The 26,164-nt window shown below is 39.8% G+C and overlaps 1 protein-coding gene across 1 annotated transcript; it reads left to right on the top strand.

Annotated features, from left to right (window-relative positions):
* The first annotated feature begins 22,602 nt into the window (after positions 1 to 22,602).
* Positions 22,603 to 23,646, top strand: LOC137824969 (uncharacterized). The gene has a single exon (XM_068630640.1). It carries the CDS (start codon positions 22,603 to 22,605, stop codon positions 23,644 to 23,646), a length of 1,044 nt encoding a protein of 347 aa, XP_068486741.1.
* Positions 23,647 to 26,164: the final 2,518 nt, after the last annotated feature.

Raw genomic sequence — 26,164 nt, forward strand, 5'->3', positions numbered from 1 at the left:
AATCTCAAGTTCAAGCTCGTCGGCCTTCTTCTTGAACCCGCTGCTCTCCCCACGCACTTGGGCGAGCTCGGTAGTAATTTCGCTCAGTTCTTTGGATGCCTTGTCCCGATCTGCTTCAACCTTCCCAGAAGGGTTTCCCTCTCGGTCGACCTCTTCTCCAATTTGGCCATCTTGGCCTCGTCAGCTTTTCGGGCCTCCTCCAGCTCTGCAATTCTCTCCCTCATAGGAACGAGCTTGCCCTCTAGCTCAACGGCGTCATGAAGTTTGTTGTGCAGTTTCAGGCGTAGTTCAGCTTTGTCCTTGCGCAAACTTCGGAGCTCGTCGTTGAGGGCATTTTCCACCCGCGAGAACTCTATCCCTTGCATCACCATGTCGCATTTGACTTTGTCAGCTTCGGCTCTCGCGGTGCTCGCCTCCTCCTGATGGATGCGGTTATCAACTTCGAACTTGCTCAAGGAGTCTTTCAGACCTTCACCGACGATTTGAGGAAGACTCTCGTCAACCATGGCGTTTAGGCGCACGGTGAAAGACTTCAAGGCTTCCTGGAGAGGAGCTGGAAGGGCTGGAGTTGGGGGAGGAGGTGAAGGTTGATTCTCACCACCACCCTCGCAAGGTTAGATGGCGAGGGGAGCCTCGAGGCGTGGTGGTGAGGCAGGTAGTTCCGCAGCAGCCTGAGAAGAAGCTTGCGTATTTGCGAGCTGCTCGGGTATAGCTTCAGCAGCTGAGGCATTTGAAGCAAGAACATCCCCAGCGGACTCGAATGGTGTGGAGGCGCTGGGGGGGTTCTCGGCGTAGTCAGGGATGGCGCCTTCAGCTGCTGGTGGCACAGCTACAGCTCCCCTTTTCCTCTTGCAGATCAACCCATCCTCGGTGTTTTCGTCTGCCTCTTCGTCCGACACTACCCTGGGGGCCTTCCTCTTAGCCCTTTTGGGTAGCAGTTTCTTTCACTCAGGGGCAAGAAGAGCGGCGACAATAGATGGGCCAACCGGCAGAGATTTGCCTTGGGCGGCGGCGATTTCTGCAACCGAGTTGGGAATGGTCTGGGAGCCCGCCGACAAATTGTGAAGTTTGGCCATGGAGCGCAGCTTAGCCATTTTCTCTTTACCCAACATCATATCTGCACAAGCAAGCCAACGATCACAAACCAGTCCAATGCAAGCAGTTGATAATGCACAAGAAAATAAGCAGTGTGAGTCAATGCATGGACTAGCTAGTTAAGACTGCGCGCGAATCAGAATGACAACATCAATGTAAAAGACAGGGTGATGCGAATTCAAGGAAAGGGAACTCGGAGATGAGGGAAAGACAAACCTATATGGACGTCCAGTTGACCTTCGTGGAATTCATAGGTGATGATGGAGGAGGTGGCCAAAGTTACGTTGGAGGAGGCAACACCTTTCCAGAAGTTGGATAAGTCTTTGTCGAGCTCCCCCATCTTTTCTGGACCCCTAGCACTCCTGAAGCTGGACTCCTTCTTTCCCTTGTACACCCAGTACAAGGGAAATCCGTCGAGGAGGGTGGGGTTTTGGTCATTGCAGCAGACGCGCACGAACTGCCCTTTCCAGTCTTTGTAGGATTGCTAGAAGATGGAGAGGATGAACCTCTCAGCAACCCCGTTGAGGCTGACCCATAGACGATCGCCTGGGTTATTGGCCTCGAACAAATAGAGGAACACGTCCACCGAAGCTGGATGTCCCAAGTGCGCACAGATAATCTGGTATGCCCTGACGAACGCCCAAGTGTTGGGATGAAGCTGGGCGGGGGCTATGTCAAGCTCGGTCAAGAGCTCCCTCTCGAAACGAGTGAAGGGGAAGCAGAGCTTGACCTTCTTGAACATCGTGGCATAGACGAAGCAGAAGGTTTTGCCGTTGCTCCCCTGGTCGTCAGAGCAGATGGGTTCTTCGGGAGGACAGGGATGAACAGACACCTTGTCATCATGTTCCTTGCTGAAAGAAAGGTGAGCTTGATCACCTTTCATAAGGCGAAGGATGTCGACGTCGGTGTTGATAGAGGAGGTCTCACCCAGCAAGGTTGTAGTAGCCCATGGATACAACTTTTTGTAGTCAGGGAGGGGCCTCACAGCTGCGCTGGTTTGAGGTGGGGTTGGTTGTGGTTGGTTGGGCAGAGAAGACGCGGGTCTCACGGCCTGGCTTGAAGGGACACTGGGATCCCTTGGTGGATTGTGAGAAGAAGAAGGGTTGGCCCTACGTGTTTTCGCCGAAGGGTTTTGGGAAGATGGAGGAGGGTTTGGAGTAATTTTGGTGCGAGCCATCAGAAGAGCTGCAAAGAAGATGAAAAAGGGAAGAGATGAGAGTTTATAAATAGAACGACTCGACAGAAAAGAAGGAGACAAAAAGAACAAGGGGGGCTTGCGAAGGAAAGGCCAGAAAACCTAGACGCAGGAAAAAACGAAACGAAGAACAAAACAACCCACAACGTATGCTCCAGACAGTTAATGGATGATGCAAACCGATTAAAATGCAGCAAATGTCAGTGGGAAGAGATGAACTGTTACCTTTTGATGATCAGAAATGTGTTGAGCAAGATGATGATTGAAGGAGATGAAACGTTCACTAGAGTATTTCGGGAGTTTGAAGTAAAGAAGAAGATAATGAAACAATGAAGTGGCGCGAAGGTATTAAGAATTTCGAACGTTGCAAGAAGCGCAAACGACAATGAATAATAGTTGTTGACAAGTCCACGTGTCGTTTGATCGGAGGGGTTGGTGAAATGTCAAATCAGTAAACAGTATGAGCGTCAACGCGCAAGGCCACGTAGGTCGCCGTAAATTTAACTCTTTAGTCTTTTCACTGAACAAGCCACAGCTGATGGAGGAGGGCCAAGCACAACCTCCCATGAAAGGCTAGACCCCAAGTCAAGAGCGTCTAGACCCAAGCCAAGCATCTAAGACCAAGCTAGGAGCGTCTAAAATCAAGCTAGGAGCGTCTAAGACCAATCTAGGAGCGTCTAGGACAAGAAGGCTTGGATCAAGCTATGAATGGGAGAATGACATATTGGTACATGTTCCGTGAAGGCCCATCAAGTGTAGCCTAGTTTTAATTGAGGTGTAAATAGCATAGCCATGTGGACAAATGTTTATTTTTCTGCACATTAGAATTAAGGAGGAATTAACCTTGATTAGCTAAAGGTTTCTAGAAGCCTTCACTAATCAAGTTCGGCCATGTGTAAGTTGGAGGGCCATGTGCACCCATGTGCCATGTGCTCCATGTGCCTCTATGTGCCACTTCTTTACATTTCATTTGGCTTACATTTGTGTAGCATTTAGGTCATCAAATCTGGTCCTCCTTAGCCTATAAAAGGAGGAGCCTACACCTTGTATTTTCAAGATTAAATAGAGTAATGTTATGCTGCCAATTTAGTGCCATACATTGCCTTTGCCTAGTTTCTAGGACCTAATCTTCTCTTCACCATCTACCAAGGGGGCTGGCCGAACCTCCCTCTTTCCATACACTTCATGCACCTTCAAGGTCACCACAACTCCTAGGAGGACCTTGCCCACTTTCACCATTAGCTTCCGCACCATTTTCATCAACATCCAAGAAGAGCTCCTTGAGAAGGCCATCATTTGGTATCATGAGCATAGGTTCTTCAAAGATGAGTATTTCTTGGTCATTTTCTATTTGAGTTCTTCTTTAATCCGTGTTGTTCTTTACATTCCATATTGTCTTGCTGTTTTTTAATTTTTGCTTTGAATTGGTGTGTTGTTTGGAAATTCCAATCGGTGCATCTTGTTCAATTGTTCTTGAGCAATCTTTGTGCAATTTTTGGTAGGATTTTCCATACACTTTGTGTTGCTGTTTTTATTTTAGGTTTTTGAGTCCTTATTGCAATTTTATTTGGTTCATTTTGTGTTCATTTGAGTCTTTTAATTTCTGAATCTATACGTGTTTTGTCTAGTCATGTTTTTCCAAAATGTCATCAAATCATAGTAGTACTTTGTTTGTTTTATTTGTTTCTTGATTTTGGTCTAAATGTTTGTTTTGAATCTGCTGTGGTTTTTATCCTTTGGTGCCTTTTATTTTTAGCTTGAGTTCATATTTGTGTTTAGATCTACACAAATTCCTTTTCACCAATTCCATTGTGTTTTTCTTTTGGTATCTTGCTGTTTTTTTTCCAGATTTACAGAATCCCCTGTTTTGCATAACTCTGTGCTGGCTGTTTTGCTTAAGAAAATTATTTTCCCACATAGAAAATTTCTGATCCTCTGGATTATGAAAGATTGAGGTGTTACAGAAAAGACAAAAAAAGAATCAGTTCAAAAAAACAAATAGAAAAAAATGATAAATATTATAAAAGCAGTGTGCAAATCTGGCGCTACAACTGGCGTAACTGAACACTGATTTTAGAAAATTTATTAAAAAAAAATGGTTCATGCGTTTGGAGTGAAACCAACGCCAGAATTCAGTTAAGATCTTGAATTGTTTGCATATAAATTTTCAGAAGCAAATATTAAAAGGGAAGCTCAGCATAAATCAGTGAAAATCACGCTCTCTGGACCACAACAATTATTTCAGTGGTGCTGTTTTTGATTTTGAAATCAAATCTAGTGCTATTCCTAGGATCCATTTTTGTGTGCCTTCTTTCTTTGAGTACCTTTTATTTGCTTGTCTACTTTCTTTGGAACTCTTTCTAGTTGTCACATTTAATTCCTTTTGTGTGGTACTGTTTTTTTTAATTAATTTGTTTCTTGCTTTAATTCTTTGACCTCTAAACTTGGTGGTGGATTGATTTTCAATTGGTGCTTATTTGAGTGGAAATTGACTTGAGTGAGGTCTAGTTTGCTTGATAGGTGCTGGATTTTTAGAATTAATTCCCTAATTCCAAGAGGAACAAAGGCAAGGGCAGAAACAAACACCTACAAAAACACCACATAGATTGGAAGGCCCAACAAAGAGGAGACAACAAAAAGAAGTGCAAATAGAAAAAACAACAAAAGGGAGTTCATCTAATTTTCTTTCTGCTTAACTCTTGTTAATTACTTGTTTAATTACACAATTAGACGGTGAGTGTGGCTTCAAGGGCTCCAAGTGTCCAAGAAGCCTCACCTAGGGCCGATTAGTGTAGAACTATCTAGTTTAGCAATTGTTAATTGCTTTTGTTTAGTCTTGTTTAAAGCTTTGATTATTTGTTTTGTTTGTTAAATAGTTTGCATTGTTTTCTTGCATTCAAAATTTGATTTCTACATCCTCATTGTGTTTCAAGTGATTTACCTAAAGAAAGATTTGTGTGAAGGTCTTGAGGGATAGTTTTTGGCTAAGGCAAAGACTTGGTATTTAAGTAGTCCATTGTGACTCACCTCTCTTACCTGGAAAACTACCTTCATTAGTTTCCCTCCTCTTTCTTAAAAGTAAAACATTTCTAAACACAAAGCTTTAGTCATTTCTTCTCACTCCTCTAAATCTCTTAAAAGTGAGGTGAAATCCTTGAAATCTCTTTTGAAACAACTTTCCAAGGATATGCAATCAATTTCATCTAAACAATTGGAGAATGAGGCTAAAACTAATGAATTGACTAAAGCAAAGGATGAGAAATCTCACATTTTAAAACAATTACCTTCTCATGCATCTATCTCTAAAGATCATGATTCTTTTGGGGAGGGAAGCCTTAGAATAAATGATTATTATCAAGCAACCCCTAGAAGACATAGAAGAGATAGAAAAGAACAAGAAAACCCAAGAGAGGTTAGGGTAGACCAACCCCATTTCCATGGAAAAGAAAATATAGAAGCTTGCCTAGATTGGGAAATGAGGGTAGAAAAATTGTTTGCTTCCCATAAAGAAAGAAAGGAAAGAAAAATACAAAAGAAAAGAGAGGAAGTCGAAAGGGAAGCTAAAGAAAAAGAAAAAGAAAAAGAAAAGCATGAGAAGACCCTTGAGAAACAAAAGGCGTGGGAGAAGAGTGTTCCTTCCCACAAGGTCATTCAACAAGACAAAAGATTTAAAAATACCTTTGAAAATTTGTGTCTTGTTGAACAACCTCAAAGCCTTACCTTTTGTAAAGGAACACTTGCAAGCATAGAAAAAAAAGAATCCTTAAAAGAGGCTTGCATAGATTATTTTACATATATACCAAGATATCCCCAAGTGAAGGTCAAGTTATCTATAGGTAACTACCAAACCAATTTTTTATGTGAGGTAGTACCTAAAGAAACTTGTCATGTCTTATTGAGACAACCCTTGCAAAGCATTAAAATTTTCATGAACAATGGTTGTATCAAAGAGACTACCTTCACACATAAAAGAAAAACTCTTCATAAAGGAGAACTCATGGGACAAAATAGAGTTGATAAAACTCTAGAGCTTTTAAAGGGAAAACTTTTGTCGCCCATGAGAAAAGAAGTTCAAAGACATTACCTTAGATACATTTCTTGTTTTACAAATACGCCTAAGGCAATGTCTCATGAACTCTATACTCCTTTACCTTTTGCAAATGATCTTTGGGAAGACATAAACCTCGATTTTATCTTAGAGCTTCCTAGGACAACAAAAGGTTTTTCCATGGATATGGATAAACTCTTCTCTAGAGAAGTGATAAGTCTCCATGGTTTATCTTCAAGCATAGTGTTGGATAGAGCTCCAAAAATTGAAAACCATCATTCGAGGATACTTTTAGAAAAACTTGAAATTAAGTTGTACTCTTCAAATTTTTATCCTCAAAAGAATGGTCAAAATAAAATTGAAAACATAGCTCTTTCCACTATGCCTAGAGTAATCATAAAAGACAAACACAACTCTAGAGATGAGCATGCACACCATAAAGTAGTTCACAAAACTACTTATATTTCTACTTTTGAGGTTGTATGTGGGCTAAATCATCTTTCTTCTTTTGAGTTGTTACCATCTCCTATAGGATTTGTGCCTAAGGAGAAAGTAACCACAATTGAAAATTTTAAAATGCATAAGATGATTAGAGAACACATACAACAATCAAAAAAGAAATATTGTAAAAAGTTGCCAAACACAAAAGAAAAACAAAAATGGCAACTTAGTGAAATTAATTTTCAGACTAACACCTCTTCTTTATTTGATGATTTCCGTAGGTACACGTTTGACACGGGAGGGCAATCCTAGTTCTCAAAGCAAGAGGCTGCTATCCGAGATCAAGTCTGAAGATCTGAGGATAGATCTTCTCAAGAAGGAGGAGATGATGGACACCATCCAACCACAACCATCCCCCTAGGAAGCAAAAGCATTGGATTTGAGGATAAATCCTTTTCAAGAGGGAGGGGATGATGGAGGAAGGCCAAGCACAACCTCCCATGAAAGGCTAGACCCCAAGTCAAGAGCATCTAGACCCAAGCCAAGCATCTAAGACCAAGCTAGGAGCGTCTAAAATCAAGTTAGGAGCGTCTAAGACCAAGCTAGGAGCGTCTAGGACAAGAAGGCTTGGATCAAGCTATGAATGGGAGAATGACATATTGGTACATGTTCCATGAAGGCCCATCAAGTGTAGCCTAGTTTTAATTGGGGTGTAAATAGCATAGCCATGTGGACAAATGTTTATTTTTCTGCACATTAGAATTAAGGAGAAATTAACCTTGATTAGCTAAAGGTTTCTAGAAGCCTTCACTAATCAAGTTTAGCCATGTGTAAGTTGGAGGGCCATGTGCACCCATGTGCCATGTGCTCCATGTGCCTCCATGTGCCACTTCTTTACATTTCACTTGGCTTACATTTGTGTAGCATTTAGGTCATCAAATCTGGTCCTCCTTAGCCTATAAAAGGAGGAGCCTACACCTTGTATTTTCAAGATTAAATAGAGTAATGTTATGCTGCCAATTTAGTGCCATACATTGCCTTTGCCTAGTTTCCAGGACCTAATCTTCTCTTCACCATCTACCAAGGGGGCTGGCCGAACCTCCCTCTTTCCATACACTTCATGCACCTTCAAGGTCACCACAACTCCTAGGAGGACCTTGCCCACTTTCACCATTAGCTTTAGCACCATTTTCATCAACATCCAAGAAGAGCTCCTTGAGAATGCCATCAACAGCTCAAGACTGGGGGGCTTGTGTACCGACCAGGTCATCAGGTGTGACGACGTGTTTAGCAAGTGAGTACATGGGGCGTGCTCAGCAGGACACGTGGATAAGAGAAAGATGAATGGTCCAGGAGTGAGCATGGTCGCCGTTTGTGGAAGCGGCGTTCTGCAGTGTACATAGTCGGTTGTTGCCCGGTTTTCATGTCATCACCGTGTTAGATCATGGAAGATCAGGTGGTCTCCCATCGCCACAAGAAGCACATCGTCGGGTTTCCCCAGTAAACGTAGTTGAAGCTGTTGGAGGTCCAGGCGAATAAGTTCAAGCGTGTAAGTTCAGTAAAGATGATTGTTACGTCAGCATGGGGCGTGAAGGTCGAGTGAGTTGGAGGAAACAGCTTGTTCATCAACGACGGGTTTCCCAGAGTGGACATTCGTCGATGGCGAGGTTTCCTCAGCTAGAACATGCATGGCGTGGCAATGAGGAGGGTGGCGCTTCTGACGAGCGATATCACAGAGACGGTGTACTTCGTTGCATCCGATACTCGCCTTGTTGGGTGGTGTTCCAGAGCGTGTGACGTGCTAGATTACTCCTTGAATAGGAGGCTTGGCCGCGCGACTAGTTACTACATAGAGATGACGCTCAAGTTACCCTAGCCCAGATGGTGACACGTGTAGGGTTGGGTACTACCAGTTACCCTAGCCCAGATGACGACACATGTAGGGTTGTGATCCTGCCGACAACTCGAGCGTAGAGGAATTGCCTTGTCGCTTGCTTGACCCACCTCTGGCAACTGTGTTATCTGCAAGAACACTCTTAGAACCTCCTTCTAAGGAACTCCGAACGCAACCTGCAAACACACAGACGACGCCTCTAGCGGCCGTTTGCACTCCGACGCTCAAGTTAGAATCACAGAATCACTAGAAAACAATGTGTGTAAAAACAACAGTGTGTGTGTGTTTCTCTCTGATTCTCTTTTTATCCCCCTCTATGTCTGTGCCTAACAGAATTCTGCTGCGCTGCTCTCTGCGTGTGTCAGAATTCTGTTATGCTTTTGTACGAAAACGTACCACAGTCAGGGTCGTGGGTGTCTGGGTTTTCTGTCTGTACCTTTCACGACACGGAGTGCACCTTTATCTGGGTCGCGCCCCTCTCAGGCAGTGACACGTGGAGGCATGCAACTCACATCTAACCGTGCACGTGCCACCACCTGAGGGGCTCTAGCGCATCTCTTTGTGCGCCTAAGTTATTCCCTTGCGGAGTAACTTAGCGCGTTTCTTCCATCTGGGTGAAATCGCACATTCTCAGGAGAACGCTAGGTGTGGCTGGACTAGGCACACTCACCAAGCATTGCTCTCTGCATACACGATTTCCCCTTCACGATGCCATGCACGTAATGGGTTGAGAGAGTAACCAATCGCTGACCGGTTTACTGACTCCCTCAGGCTACTCTCGTGCACGACTATACCGACGAGGAGCTCTTCTTTCTCTGAGGTATGATCATGCGAGGTCCATGCGTAACGCTCTCGCTGGGAATCTCAGTCCCAGTTTAACTGCGTGTAACACGAAACCCCGATGACCATGCACCCGATGACTGATCGGTGCTCTATTGCTTCTCGCGTTCTCCCCCGGGTGTTTATCTTGGAACTGATCTGTCGGTGGCCACTCGGTTACTGACCACCGATCTCCATATTGGGGAATCTCCTCCATGACTACTCTGCTACCTGATCCACGTGTCACCCGTTTATCTTGGAACTGATCTGTCGGTGGCCACTCGGTTACTGACCACCGATAACCATACCGGGTGATCTCCTCCATGACTACTCTGCCACCTGGTCCACGTGTCACCGTACGAGTGGTCCACGTGGTTATCTGCTGCTGACGTCATCGACTACCGATGACCGACCGGATCAGGTTGTATGCTACATAGAAATGACGCTCAAGTTATCCTAGCTCAGATGATGACACGTGTAGGGCTGGGTACTACCTGTTACCCCAGCCCAGATGATGACACGTGCAGGGTTGGATGCGAGCCACGCGTCCAAAGCGTAACTGCCTGGAAAGAGAAAAAACCTAGATATAAAGGTAAACTTAACAGAATTTGCAGAGGGACGTTCATTACGGCTCATTGTTTTGGGTTGAGTGCACTTTAGTACGGTTCTACAGAGCATAGTTTTCTTTCAGTTTTTGGGTGTTCTTGTTACTGACTTGAGCATCGGAGCGCCACCGGCCGCAGAGGCGCCATCTTGTGTTTTCAGGTTCTCGTAGTGCCAATCTGTTGTGTGGACTTGAAGGGCACGTGGTGTCAAAGCTGGTGAGGAAAAATCGTGACGAGGCATCGTTCTTGCGCTTGGTCAACCGACAGGATCAAGTATATAAAGGGTAACAAACCAACAGAATAAGGTACGCAATTCTAATGTGAAAACACACACAGAACTCTCGGAGTTCAAAGTTTTTTGGTGTTTCATTGCCCGAAGTTTGACTTGAGCGTCAGAGTGCAAACGGTCGCGAGGACGCCCTTTGTCCCTTGTTTTTCAGGTGATCCACGAGGAGGAAAGCACCGTGGTGAAGGAGGGAGTCCTGGACGCGAAGGTTGTTGTTAATATTTAATTATATTTAATTATATTTAATTATATTTAATTATATTTAATAATATTTAATAATATTAATAATATTAATAATATTAATAATATTTAATAATATTAATAATATTAATAATATTAATAATATTAATAATATTAATAATATTAATAATATTTAATAATATTAATAATATTAATAATATTAATAATATTTAATAATATTTAATATTATTAATAATATTTAATAATATTAATAATATTTAGTAATATTAATAATATTTAATAGTATTAATAATATTAATAATATTTAATAATATTAATAATATTTAATAGTATTTAATAATATTAATAATATTTAAAAAGATGAATAAGATTTAATAATATTAATAATATTAATAATATTAATGGTATTCAATAATTTTAATAATATTTAATAATATTAATAATAGATAAGAATGTTAATAATTTTTATATTATTAACTATATTAATATTGATAATCTTACTAATAAGTGTAATAATAATTATAATGTGACAACAAAACTTGATTGATATAATGGTTAAAGTTCTAGAGATATTATTAAAGGGACTTGGCTTTTGAGTATACCACCGTATCAGCTTCAGATAAATCAGATCTTCCACCAGTGGCCTACGACACACACAATGGAGGCCATGAACTGCTATGAATTTATGATGAAGATATTGACAGAAAGGCATGAAGATGGAGATAATCAAGATCTAAGTTGTAAGCATGAGACTCACATTGGTACCACGAAGCACATGAACAATAGTAGAGACGTCAGTTGTAACAGAGAGGACTAATGGTAAGCCAGAAGAGTAAAGTAGCCAAAATAAATATGTGGAGAAGGCAAGAGAGCAAAGCAAGAACAGGTATGGTACCATACCAGCTGCAGTATTAAGTAGGTTGGACGATCGGGTGAACAACATATTTCGATAAATGTGATCAAAATCAGCATTTCGCTGATTAACTGCTTCCAAATGTGCAGCAAAGCACATTATTATGTCATACACTCTAATTCTCAAACCCACTCCTCCCTGATTGATCAATATTTACCATGTAATAAGTGTTCATTTCAGTGAAAAGAAAAAGAATTCAACGCTCATAAGTGAAAATAGTTCATTGCTATTTTTTTATTTTATTTCGTCCAAATCCATGATTTGTACAAGTAACATCAATATGACTTGCAGGAAAAAAAAACAATTTGAACGCAGTACAAAATGGTAACCTACTGTTGCAAAAACAAATATTAATCAGAACAGTAAAAAAGCATTCCATCTAGCATGGTGCAATAAACAGAGAAGGCAATCTATACTCCCTGGTTGTTTCTTCTATGACCGTTCTTTCATTCTGTATTTTCTCCTCTCATAGAGTTCTTTCTCCTAGTTAAAATTGTAACTAGAGCAGCTTCAATTCAACCAAATAAATGACAGTTAAATTCTTCCAAATAAATCATTCAACCAAATAATCAATAAAATATAAGCTACATACACACATTCATACATAATACGGTCAAACAAAGAATTTAGTGTTTAGGTCAAACATAAAAGTGTTTTGCAATACATTTTACAAATCCTAATCAATTCTTCTATTAACCAAATCCTAACAAATATTATCTATACTAGAAGACACAAACTCATAGTTCACATGATTGAGACAATAACAACAATACTCAAGCGATAAATCAAAACTAAGCATTAGATAAAAAACTGACTATTCTTTTGGCAAGTGAAGGACAAAGGCAAATAAAGAACCAACACAGGGCAAAGGCAATCAACCTTTAACTCAATTGCAAATTAAATTTAGAGGACATCTTTATTCTCCGCAGCATATTCATACACAATATTTGTTCACAATAGATTTCACAAATTAAGAACCAACACAGGGAAAAGATAATCCAATAATAGATTTCAAAGACAAAGTTATAGAGCACAAACCTGAACAAACGATGGCAGATAGAAGTTTGAAATCCTTGCGAGGAGGCGACGATGGTAGACAAAAGAAACTATGACAATGGCAGACAATGAAGGGCGCGAGAGTGAGGGTTATGTTTAGGGCATGCGAGAGTGAGAAGATGCGAGACTTAGGTTTAGGGCATGCGAAAGTGAGAACACGCGAGACTTAGGTTTCGCAAAGAGGGTGAAGGCGAGAGTGAAGGGAAGAGTGTTTGGTGAAGAGAGTGAAGGGAAGGGAATAGTGTTTTGTGAAGAGAGGGTTTCGTGAAGAGCTTGCAAAGAGAGGGAAGAGTCACGTTTCTGAAGAGTGTGAAGAGTTAATGGTATTAAAAGATATTCAGTTTCCAAAGAGTCAACGAAGGTTTTAAAAAAAATTTAGGAATAATATGGAATGGTATGAAGGGAAGGAAAATGTGGGGCTTTTATTTCGAAGTTGAATTATGGCAGTTCAAGATGACACGTTCTCAAGGATAATTATGGCGATTATTAAGATGTTGTATTATATGGATACTTTTGGAGGTTATTAATAACCGCCATATTAAAATCGCCACTTCATACATAATTTTTTTGTAGTGCATTAGATAAGGCACTATCTTCTTCTTACTCCAATATTGCTTTCTTCTTACTCCAATATTGCTTCTCTCCCATCACCTTATTGCCCCAACTTTCTATATCCTAAATAATTGTATTATTTGTCAGATGTGTACTTCAAAACCATGTGTGTTCTTGAATACAAGGACTTCAAAGATTGTAAGAACATATTGCGAGAAGAAATTAACTTTATTATTTCTCACTTTCGCAATGAGTTAGTTATTGGATGCATTTTAAATTAAAGGCCTTAATTTAAAATATTTCAAAATTATGAGAATTAAATTTTAACAATTATAACTAAAACTAAAATCGCACATAAAAGTACGAACATCAAAAACTAAAACAACATAGGTCGGGTTTTTTGAAGTATGAGCTCCTAACAAACAAAAACTTAGAATTATATAAACTAACTACCATCAATCATAAGAAATGTGCAAATAATAATAAATATGCAAATATTGTTGAAATACTTATTATCCAAGATTAGTTATTGAAAGACTTTTTATCCAAGGTTATTTTGCTTTTAAAATAAATTTTTGAAACTTTAGAAAACTTATTTCTAGTGTAAAGTTACACTTTCAAAATTTTAGAGAGTTCAAATATAAAATATATTAAAACTATATAGTTTTTAGGTATAATTACCTTATTGGTCCCTACATTTAGGGTCAATATTCAATTTAGTATAGTGGTTTTAAAAAAAATCAATTTGGTCCTTATGTTTTTTAAAAAGTACCCAAATTGGTCCTTTCCGTTAAATCCCACCTTACGACGTCAAGTATTGCTTATGTGGCAGAGAGAGGTGGGATTAGGATTAGGGGTTGTGTGAGATGGAAAGTGGAGTGAATTGATAGATTAGTGAAAATCAATTGGGGGATTAGGGTTTTTTGAATTGCAATGAGTGAGTGGACAATTGGGATTAGGATTTTTTAATTGCAATAGTGTGGTTGCACTATGCTCAACACAAATTGTCTCTCCATGATGCCCGAAGACTCCCAGAAATGCGTCAACTCGCTCCAAGACTCGCTCCTTACCTACAACATTCGAATACCCCAACCCAACGCCACCTGCGACGCCATCCTCTGCTTCTGCGGCATCAGACTCCATCAACTAACATCCCTAACAACCCAATGCCACTCCTATCACCGTCGTTCATAACTTGGAGAACGATTGTCGGAACTCCTCTTACACCGGTTGCACGAAATGCCTCCCCTCTAGTTGAAGTTGCACCCGTGATTTTGCTTATGAGTTTGGGTTTAGGGTTTGTGCAGAGGAAATATAATATTCAAAAATTAAAAAATAAATATAATTAATAATTAATTATAAATGTGCATAATACTTGAGATCCATATATGCACAATTGTGCCATATAGTGTGCCACGTAATCACCATTTAACGTCGTCAATACATATTTAACAAAAGGGATCAAATTGTATATTTTTGAACAAAACTTGGGACCAAATTTATTTTTTTAAAAACCACTATAGTAATTGAATATTGACCCTAAATGTGAGGACCAAAAAGGTAATTGTACCTAGTTTTTAATTATTTATTTATAAATAGATTTAATTTTATTTATTTATTGAAGTTTGAAAAATCTGGAGTGTTTTTTTTAGGTTCTACTCTAAATTTTTTGAATTTAACGAAGGTTAAAAAACTTCTGTTATTTTGCTAAGGTTTTAGAATAAACCTTTGGAATTTAACGAAGGTTAAAAAATCCTTCGTTATTTGGCTGAAGTTTTAGAATAAACCTTTGGAATTTAACAAAGGTTAAAAAACTTTCGTTATTTTGCTGAGATTTTCTAACATAAACCTTTGGAATTTAATGAAGGTTAAAAAAACTTCCATTATTTTGCTGAGGTTTTAAAATAAACCTTTGAAATTTAACGAAGGTTAAAAATACCTATGTTATTTTGCTGAGGTTTTAGAATAACCTTTGGAACTTAAGAAGGTTAAAAAATTAAAAAAACCTCCATTAATTAAATCAATTTCTAGGGTTATATTAACCTTTGCTAAATAACCTCTGTTCAAACCCTTTTTTCTTGTAGTGATACTTGACCTGATAAACAATTTTCTCCATTTAAACCTCCAATTTATTTATTTATTTCTTACTATTCTTGGAGCCGTTTTATAATGTCATAGACACTAGTGTCGCCTTAGTATCAGATCAATGAGATTTCACTTCTATAGGTAATCCCGACATTTCCCTAATTTACCTTTACTTTAATTTACCTTAACTTGTAACTCTCTCCATACTCATGGTGCAACTATTCACTTCACAATCTTCTAACTTGAAGATACAACTTTCTATTCATCACAACTAAATAGAATGTAATTGACATAAGATCAATTCATTCCAAAAATTATACCTAGATTCTTGAAAGGTACCCATCTTAAATTCACTTACAATTTGTGTCCATCAACAAAAACAAAACACCTATAGTATTTGAAAATTCTACCCCAAAACAAATGTTGGTGTAAAGCTATTAATTTAAAAGACAACTTCAAAATCTACAAACAACACTTTATAAATAAAACATATTACACTATAATCAAACATATGTTCAACATTAAATTACACACAATATAAAATTAATTGTTTAAAATATATCTTTAAAATGTATTCTAGCTTTTAGAGTTAAGATAGAAAATCGTCTTGATTTAGTCATGACTGTGTACGCTCACCACTTTATCCAAACTCTTTTCTTTCTTAATATTTTTATCTTCATTCATAACAATAATTTCAAATCAAATACAAACAAGGTTTCAAAAACATTTTAACTAAGTCTTGAAACTAGACTTAAACAACCCTACCTTTAGGATGAGCCGCTTTGATACCACTAAATGTAACACCCAGATTATTATTTAAATAATTTTTATTTAATTAGAAATTGTGATATGAGTTGATTTTTAAGATTGCACCTTTAGAAGAATTTTGAAAAATATTCCCACATTTCTCTAACAAATGTTGCATGTAACTAGAGTTATGATTAGATAAACAAGAGAAGGAAGGAGAATACCAAAGTGAGCCGATAGTATTTATTTTTGGACGGATCAACATTACGGTTTTCACCACGTTTGGTGAGGTGATGAGCCTCATTTTGTTATTTTTGTTATTTTTGTTATTTTTGTCATCTTTTTCAGATTTTCTTTTTTGTTTCATTTTTATTTGGTCTTTATTTACCTCTTTTGGAGATAGGGGTTTCAATATGATCTTATAGCCTTGGAAGTGAAAAGATATCTTGTTAGTTAGTCCATCATGTAAAGTTTTCCTATCATATTGTCATGGTCTTCCTAAAAGAATATGGAATGCTTCCATGGGCACAACATCACATAACATCTCATATTTATATTTTCCAATTGAGAAAGATATGAGGAGTTGTTTATTATCAATTATTTCACCCTCTTCACTTAGCCATTGCAATTTGTAGGGTTGTGTATGAGAAATGGTTGGTAATCCAACTTTCTCCACCACTCTTCTACTTGCCACATTTGTAAAACTATCACCATCAACTATCAAGGAACATAATTTGTCATTAATAAGGCACTGGGTATGAAAAATATTTTTCCTTTGAGTTTCATCAAAATGTTTTTGAAGTATTCTTAACATGTGCCTTACTACTAACAAATCACCTTCACATGACATTTAACATTCATCCTCACTTGGGAACTATGGTCACTTACGATTATCCCCTCTCTAACCATCATTGTTCTTTTACTTGGACAATTAGCAGCAATGTGCCCAAAACCTAAACATTTAAAACATTTTTTACTTGAGGTTTTGGTGGGTGATTTAGGAGTAGAAGTAGAAGATTTAAAATTTTTATGATGTAGGATGGTTTCTTTTGAGAAATTTTAAGGAGAGTTTTGGTTTACGCCAAAATACAACTAAAAAGGTGGGAAGAGATTCTTACGTGATAGGGACAATTTTGTTAAGTGAAGGAAAAATTTGAAAACCATAACGTGATAAGGAATTAATCAAAAATAAAATTGAAGAGTTAAAAGTTTATTTTTTACGTTTTAAAAAAATCGATTCAATAACTTTTTTAATAATATAATAAAATATATGATATTTAAATTTAAATTTTTTTAAAAATAATTAAAAATTTTATATTATTAATTGTTAAGTAATTAATTTTTTAAAATATTAAAGTCTATCTAAAAATGTTTGATAAAAAAAGTTCAAAAATGTTCAAATTCAAATTCAAAAAGACCTCATATTTGCGTAACATTTTCAAAAACTAACGTTTTCATACAAATTTATGTTATGATTCCTAAAAGATAATTTATATAAAGTATATGAAAATCTATTATTTCTCAAAATAAAATGAAAATTTGAATAATAAAATTCGTATGTTATTATGAATAATATATTTTATCAATTCAACAAATTTATTTATAATTTATGAGATTCATAATCTTAAGTATAGAAAAAATTCGCATACCTAATGTCTCTTTAAAATATTAGAACATTTAAAATCTTGAACATGAAAGTTATAAACTTGCAAAGTAATTATATTATTAATATAGTAAAACGTAATAGTCTTTTTTATTAATCATTTACATCTTTATTTATTTTTTGTTAGAATATTAATAGGCATTCTTTAGAAGTTTTTTCTAAATTATTAGAAGAAATCTAGAAAGTTTAACCTCATAACGTGATCAATAAAGTACATACTCATAATAATATACACTGATTACATGCAATATAACAAAATATTATCATCAAAAGAATCATAGAATTTATAAAAATAAAAGAAGTATTAAAACAAGAACAAAATGATGATATGGATTACGAATTTCAAAATCATATATGTGTGCATTCATTTGCATTTGACAACCCTTTTATATAATTGTCATTTTCAGCACCACCACAAACTTAGCTAAGCTAAATATAAGTTATATATAGTAAATTCTACTCCAAGCAAATTTAACCGACCATATTTGAGGGTGTTCATTATTTCAACGGTCTCATTAGGAAGGTAAAACCCTATACAAGGGCTACCACTTACGTAAACATGTGAACTTTGTGCTGTTCTTAGGCAGGGTGGTGCATGAGGTGTGTGTAAAGTGACCTCAATGGAGAAGACTAAGTTACAATTATCTAATCTATATGGAGGACATGAATGTCAAGTTCTCTAATATAACTATTAATGTAGTTAGTAACAGTCATATTAAGTGGTAACCTGTGTAGAAATAAGTGGTAACCTACTACTAAGTTTCTACACCGTTAAGTAATTTTAAAAATTTTAAACTTTGTGTTGTTCTTGTATGAGGTGGTGCATGAGATGTGTGTAAAGTGACATCAATGGAATATACCAAGGTACAATTATCTAATTCCAATGTCAATTAGTCAGAGTAAGTGGTTACCTATGTATGAATAAGTGGTGATCAACTACCAACTTTCTCTACAACAAAGTAATTTTAGAAATTTTAAGCTTTGTTTTTTTCTTGAGTGGGGCTATGTAGTGCATGAGATGTGTGTAAAGTCACCCCAGTTGATACAATCCAAGTAGCCAAGAAGATGACTAAGGACTCAAGAGACAATTCACATTATGAGGATTCATCTCAGCAATCAAGTCAAGACCCCACCAAAGATTAGACGGATCTCACCAGAAGAAGAACCGGGCATAGACCAGAACACCAAATGTTCTTTCTCATGGTCTTTTTAAAAGTAAAAAACATGTTTGTAAATAAGTGGACTCACTTTGGGGGTCCAAATAAAATAGGCTATAGTAGGTTCACATAGCATAAAAGGGAGTGTACTTAGCGAAATGGACTTGTATAAAGCCCTTTTTTTCAAGACAAGGCACCTAGAATTAGGGTTTTTAACCTACCTTCTAGAAGTTATGCCTAAAGGTGCGGTTTTGACCATGATCAACACCCTAGGCAGCCCCTCTCCCTTGCCATTTCTACCCTTCATCTATCTTACCCACCAAGGCACCCCTTCCTATAAATAGGATGTCTTGCCCCATGTATTTTCAACATTGAAATTTTAAGTAAAGAAACTTTGTTGGAGTGAATTTGTGAGTATGAGTACTCCTTTTATATGGGTCTTATCTTGGGTGGGTAATATCCCAAGTGGCGGCTCTGGGTCTTATCTTGGGTGGCTAATATCTCAAGTGGCGACTCTTGCACCACTCATCTTGAAGTTCATCTGCTTCAAGTGGCGTGACATCTTCCATTCCATAAGTTTCCTCTGTCTCTTCATCTTTTTCCTTTTAATTCCTTTCTGCTTCCTCTTTGCGCCATCTTATCTCTTATCTTCTTTATTTTCGGTCCATATGCTGTCATCTTCATCTTTGTTCATGTTAGCTTTCGCACCTTCATCATCATAATCACCATATATTTGTGTTTTTCTCTTTGCCCTTCTGAATTGAACCTTCACACTTACTTAACGACTTGGTTAAGTTCGTGTCCAGTGGGAATCTTCTTAAGTTCTTACCATAATTGCTAAATCAAAAATATTAAACAAAGAGCAACCAATAAAATGTGCAATCCTAAAATCAACTCACATCACCAGTGGAGGACACGATGGTTAAGTTCTCTAATGCCACTGTGAATGTAGTTTGTTATAGTCACATTAAGTGGTGACGAGTGTAGGCATAAGTGATGACCTACTACCAAGTTTTTGTATAGTTAAATAATTTTAGAAATTTTAAAATTTGTTTTTTTCTTGGGTCATGATGTGTATAAAGTGACCTTAGTGGAGGACACCAAGGTCGTTCTTTAATCTCAACTTCAATGTAGTTAGTCACAACAAGTGGTGACCTGTGTAGCAATAAATGGTGACCTTATACCATTTTTCTACATATATAGTGATGTAATTTTGGAATTTTTAAATTTTGTTTTGTTCTTTGGTGGAATGGTGAATTAGTTGTGTGTAAAGTGACCTTAGTGGAGTACACCAAGGTCAAGTTCTTTAATCTCAACTTCAATGTAGTTAGTCACAATAAGTGGCGACCTATGTAGCAATAAATAGTGACCTGCTACCATTTTTCTACATAATGATGTAATTTTGGAAATTTTAAACTTTGTTTTGTTCTTGGGTGGGATGGTGCATGAGTTGTGTTTAAAGTGACCTTAGTGGACGACACCAAGGTCAATTTCTCTAATCTCGGTGTGAATGTTGTTAGTCACAGTGAGGACCTGTATAGGAATAAGTGGTGACCTGCTACCAAGTTTTTGCACACTAATCAAATTTTTGAAAATCTGAGCTTATTGTTGTTCTTGGGTGAGGTGATTTATGAAGTGTGTGTAAGTGACCTCAGTGCAGGACACCAAAGTCAATTTTTGTAATCTCAATGTCAATGTAGTTAGTGATAAATACACTACGTGATGACTTAGGTAGTAATAAATGGTGACCTGCTCCCATGTTTCTACACATTGAAGTAATTTTAGAAATTTTGAGCTTTAAGTTGTTCTTGGGGGAGGATGGTGAATGAGATGTGTGTAAATTAACCTCAATGGAGGACATCGAGAAAAAGTTCTCTAATCTCATTATCAATGTAGTTAATCAAAATAAGTGATGACTTGTGTAGGAATAAGTGGTGACCTGCTATCAACGTTTTGCACACTGAGCAAATTCCCAACATTTTGAGCTTATTGTTGTTGTTCGGTGGGGGTGGTGTATGAGGTAGTATGAAGTGACCCAGTGAAGGACACCAAGGTGAATATTTCTAATATCACAAAGGACCAGTCGAACATGTAGTTATGTACAACATTTACAATTTATGTTTTAAGTTGGACAATTCTTTTAGTTAGTGGGTTTGTATTACTAATGTTACATTGTTCAAAATGTTTAAAGTAATCAATTTCATTTTTCATATGATAAATAAATTTCATAAATGATAAATGTACCGACCAGGTCATCGGGTATGATGACGTGTCTAGCACGTGACTATGTGGGGCGTGCTCAGCAGAACACATGGACAAGAAAAAGATGAACAGTTCAGAAGTGAGCATAGTCACCGATTCGTTGAACCGGCGTTCTATAGTAAACATGGTCGGTTGTCGTCGGGGTTGTGTGTCATCGGCACGGTAGACAATGGAAGATCAGGTGGTCTGACATCGCCATAAGGAGCACATTGCCGAATCTCCCAGTAAGCTTAGTTAAAGCTACAGGAGGCTCAGAAGAGTGAGTTCAGGCGTGTAAGTTCAGTAAGACGATTGTTGCATCAGCATAGGGCGTGAAGGTCGTGTGGGTTGAAGGGAACATCTTGCCCATCAGCGACAGGATTCCCATAGTGGACATTCGTTGGTGGCAAGGTTTCCTCAGCTAGAACATGCATGGCGTAGCAATAAGGAAGGTGCCACTTGCGACAAGCGATATCACAAAGATGGTGCACTTTGCTGCATCCGATACTCGCCTTGTCAGGTGGTGTTCCAGAGCATATTACGTGCTAGATTACTCCTTGAGTAGGAGACATAGCCGCGCGAGGGCTATTACACAGAAATAACGCTCAAGTTACCCCAACCCAGATGACGACACGTGTAGGGTTGGATGCTACCTGTTTATCCCAACCTAGATGATGACATGTATAGGGTTGGATGCAATATGGAAATGACGCTCGAGTTATCCTAGCTCAGATGATGACACGTGTAGGGCTGGGTGCTACCTGCTACCCCAACCCAGATGGTGACACGTGCAGGGTTGGATGCGAGCCACATGTCCAAAGCGTAACTGCCTGGAGAGAGAAAAAACCTAGCTATAAAGGTAAACTTAACAGAATTTGCAGAGGTACGTTTTCATTACGGCTCATTATTCTGGGTTGAGTGCACTTTAGTACGGTTCTACAGAGTATAGTTTTCTCTCAGTTTTTGGGTGTTCTTGTCACTGACTTGAGCGTCGGAGCGCCACCGGCCGTAGAGGCGCCACTTTGTGTTTTTCAGGTTCTCAGAGAGGCTATCTGTGGTGTGGACTTGAAGGACACGTGGTGTCAAGCTGGTGAGGGAGATCGTGACGAGGCAACGCTCTTGCGCCTAGGTCAACCGGCAAGAACATCTGGCGCCCACCGTGGAGCCGTATAAAAGGTGATTCCCAACCACAGTTCGAGTTTGTTGAAGTTTTGGTGTTTTTTGTTCGACTGCTTGCTGTTGCAGTCGGGTTTCGAAGTTTTTACCATTCATTTGGAGTTTCTTTGAGTTGCTGAGTTTGCTGAGAAAGGATGAGGGCAACACGGTCCATTTCAGTCGCACCATCGACCGAGGAGGACGCTGTGTTCATGACGCAGGTGATGGAGATGATGAGAACGTTGCAGGAGAACGGAGCTGCATCGCATTCTGAACAAGAAAGAATGCACAAGGCGCTGGTGGCCTCACAAGCTAGGAATGAAGAGCTCAACAGAATCAACGAATAGCTGCGTAAAGCTCTTCAGGGACGGGAGGAGCGCGCGATTGGGGACAGATCTGCACCCCCATCCCCACCGCGTAGCTTTCCCATGCCATTTTCTCAGGAGATCATGGACACGGTGGTCCCTGCAAATACAGTAGCGATGAAAGCGTCTTTCACCGGGGTGGAGGACCCTGAGGCTCACCTCACAGCGTTTCACACTCAGATGATGCTCTCAGGAGGGTCTGACGCGGTCTACTGCAAGGTGTTCATGAGCACTCTCAGTGGAACAGCGCTAGACTGGTTCGTCAGTTTACCTACTGGCCACGTTTCCACGTTCCAGCAGTTTTCCAAGATGTTCGTTGAGCAGTACATAGTGAACAAGGCACTGTCGTTGGTGTCTTACGATCTGTTCGGCGTGAGGCAGTATCAAGGGGAGTCTCTGAAGGATTTTCTAAACAGATTCGGAGCTCAGATCGTCCGCCTGCCAGGTAAAGATGAAGAAATGTTTGTGCACGCCTTCAAAAAGGGTGTATTGCCTGGGCCTTTTAATGAATCGCTGATCAGGAGCCACCCCGCCTCGTTTGCCGAAATCCGGCGACGTGCTGTGGCTCACATTGCTGCAGAGAGTGAAGTCTCCGAAAAGAGGGGAAACGTGGCTCCAGCTAAACCACGAGCTCAAACGAGGATTCAGCCGCAGCGAGTGATGGAGGCGGCAGTTGGGAAGAAGGATCAGAGGGTGTATCACCCATATGACCCAAGGAAGAACAAGGGGAAAGGGCAAGGGCGGCCAAGGGAATCTAATCGCCCTCCCAAGTATGAGTTTGTGATGGGATTGGCTGATCTTATTGCCATCCGAAACATTGTTGCCAGGCTTGAAGTGCCTGAGAAAACGTCAGATAAGGTGATGGGGCCAAAGCCAGATATGTGGTGCGAGTTCCACAAAGGCTTTGGCCATTCCATTAACTCTTGCTTGGCCTTGGGACATCAACTCGCTGAGTTGGTGAAGTGCGGGTTCTTAAAGGATTATCTGCTCGAGAAGCGAATGGGTCAATCATCAGGGTCACAACCGGCGAGCAGTGAGGGACAACAGCACGAGGTACCCATTCACGGCGAGATCCACACTATAGCTGGTGGCTTTTCGGGTGGTGGGTGCAGAGTTAAAGCATTGTAAGTAGCGATTAACTTGAACAGTTTAAAGTAGTTTCAGTTAAGGCAGTTTTTCAAGGGGGCGCTCTTTTTCCCTAAGGAGGGTTTTTAACGAGGCCACCCAATAAAGAAGGTTTCGAAGTTTACCAGAGCTTTCAAGTTATTTAAGTTGGCATGCGTATCGTTTTAAGTTTTCGGAAAGAGACTTTGTTGCCCTCGTGTAAATCTAGGCAACGGCGAATTCAAATTGCATGCATTCAGTGCAAAGTTTGAAAGTATAAAGTTTTTAAGTCCTCATCGCCACTTGGCGATCGGAGGCAGAAGTATAAAATTTTTTAAGTCCTCATCGCCACCTGGCGATCGGAGGCACAAGTACAAAAATTTTTAAGTCCCCATCGCCACCTGGCGATCGGAGGCACAAGTACAAAGTTTTTTAAGTTCTCATCGCCACCAGGCGAGAAGAGATTGAAAAGACCTGCTCGCCTCGAGCGGGCGTAGGTGAGAAAGAGATTGAAAAGACCTCATCGCCGTGAGCGAGTGTAGGCGAGAAGAGATTAAAAAGACCTTCCTCGCCTCGAGCGAGCGTAGGCGAGAAAGAGATTGAAAAGACCTCCTCGCCTCGAGCGGGCGTAGGCGAGAAAGAGATTGAAAAGACCTCCTCGCCTCGAGCGAGTGTAGGCGAGAAAAGATTAAAGTCCTCCTCGCCCTAAGCGAGTACAGGCAAGAGAAGATCATAAGACCTCTTTGCGTAAGCAAATTGAGGCAAGTTGAAAGTCCTCAGTGCATCCAGGGGAGGAGGAGATGTAACCCCTGGGCAAGTTGAGGCATCAGGAAAAGTCCTCCTCGCCCTGAGCGAGTACAGGCAAGAGCAGATCATAAGACCTCGTTGCGTAAGCAAATTGAGGCAAGTTGAAAGTCCTCAGTGCATCCAGGGGAGAAGGAGATGTAACCCCTGGGCAAGTTGAGGCATAAGGAAAAGTCCTTCTCACCCTCGAGTGAGTTCAGGCAAGATGGAGCTGAAAAGTCAGGGGTGTTAATGATCTTAAGTATGGGAAAGGAGGGTCGGTGAAAACGCCTTTCCCCTTGAGTGAAACATCAATATTGACCTAGTAAGACCAGTTAAAAAAGAGGTTAAAGGGTGGTTGGGGGAGGTTCACGGAGGACACCTCACCACCTAAATCATTGTTCTAAAACTCAGGGAGGTAGAAAAGGATCCGAAAGGCGGCTCTACCCCCAGATGAGGGGACAATGATTTAAGCTATCTCAGGTTAAAGACTCGGGGAAGGTAGAGGGAGATCCGAAAGGCAGTTCTCCTTCCAGGTGAGCAAAGATGAAGTCATGAGGTGGTCCCGCAGGGGACGTTTTCAGTTAAAAGGAAAATGGCGTCGCCCATGGCTTGAGATTGAGATAGAAAGAGGATCACACAGCGAGAGCCAGATGAGCGAAGTTTTGGGCGATAACGTAGAAATACGCTTGTCCTTTGGCAGATCGGGCGAGTGAGGTTTCAAATACTAAGATCGACCTACGCCCTTTTGGCCAAGTAAGTGATTTCGCGTTAAACGTTATTGCTACAGACTAACCGTTTGTTTGAGTTAAGGTGATTTCCAGAGAATTAAGTACCAATTTGTGCAGAGTGCATTTGGTTGAGTAAAAACCAGCCAGTCAAACCAGGTGATCGCACAACAGATAAATTAGGAGACCACACATATATATATATATACACATGTATGTCAAACAGTTTGAGCAGAATAAAAGTTATTACATACAAGTCAAAATTAAGTACAAGAGTTTCAAAGGTACAAGAATTTTAAAGGCGGTAAAGTTGAAGTGGCAGATGGGAGCAGCAGTTAAGTCGGAGGCATGATCTTGCCATCCACCACTTCGTTGTACACCGAAAACTCTGAGAGGTCAAGGTCGGGAAACTTGCAAGCGAACTGCTCCAAGGCCGCTCCAAAGCCGGAAGTAAGAACTTGGGCAGCTTCAAGCTGAAGCTCGTCGATCTTAGTCTTGAACCCACTGTTCTCTTCACGAGCCTAGGTAATTTCAAGCTCGAGCTCGTCGACCTTCTTCTTGAACCCGCTGTTTTCTTCGCGAACTTGGGGAAGCTCGGTAGCAGTTTCGCTCAGTTCTTTGGAAGCCTTGTCCCAATCTTGTTCGACCTTCCCCAGAAGGGTCTCCCTCTCAGTTGACCTTTTCTCCAGCTTGGCCATTTTTTCGGCGTCAGTCTTTCGAGCCTCCTCTAGCGTTGCAATTTTCTCCCTCATAGGGACGAGCTTGGTCTCCAACTCGACGACGTCTTGAAGCTTATCATGCAATTTCCGGCGCAGTTCAGCTTTGTCTTTGCGCAAGCTTTGGAGCTCTTCGTTGAGAGCGTTTTCAACCCGCGAGAACTCCAAGCCTTGCATCATCATATCGCATTTGATCTTCTCAGCTTCAGCTCTCGCAGTGCTCGCCACTTCCTGATGGACGCGGTTATCGAGCTCAGACTTGTCCAAGGTGTCTTTTAGCCCTTCACCGGCGATTTGGGGAAGACACTTGTCGAC

This window comes from Phaseolus vulgaris, chromosome 8, assembly GCF_000499845.2.
Source record: "Phaseolus vulgaris cultivar G19833 chromosome 8, P. vulgaris v2.0, whole genome shotgun sequence".
Taxonomy (NCBI): domain Eukaryota; kingdom Viridiplantae; phylum Streptophyta; class Magnoliopsida; order Fabales; family Fabaceae; genus Phaseolus; species Phaseolus vulgaris.

Excerpts from the sequence above, each read along its gene's own strand:
- LOC137824969 (XM_068630640.1), top strand. The coding sequence starts at position 22,603 with ATGGACACGGTGGTCCCTGCAAATACAGTAGCGATGAAAGCGTCTTTC.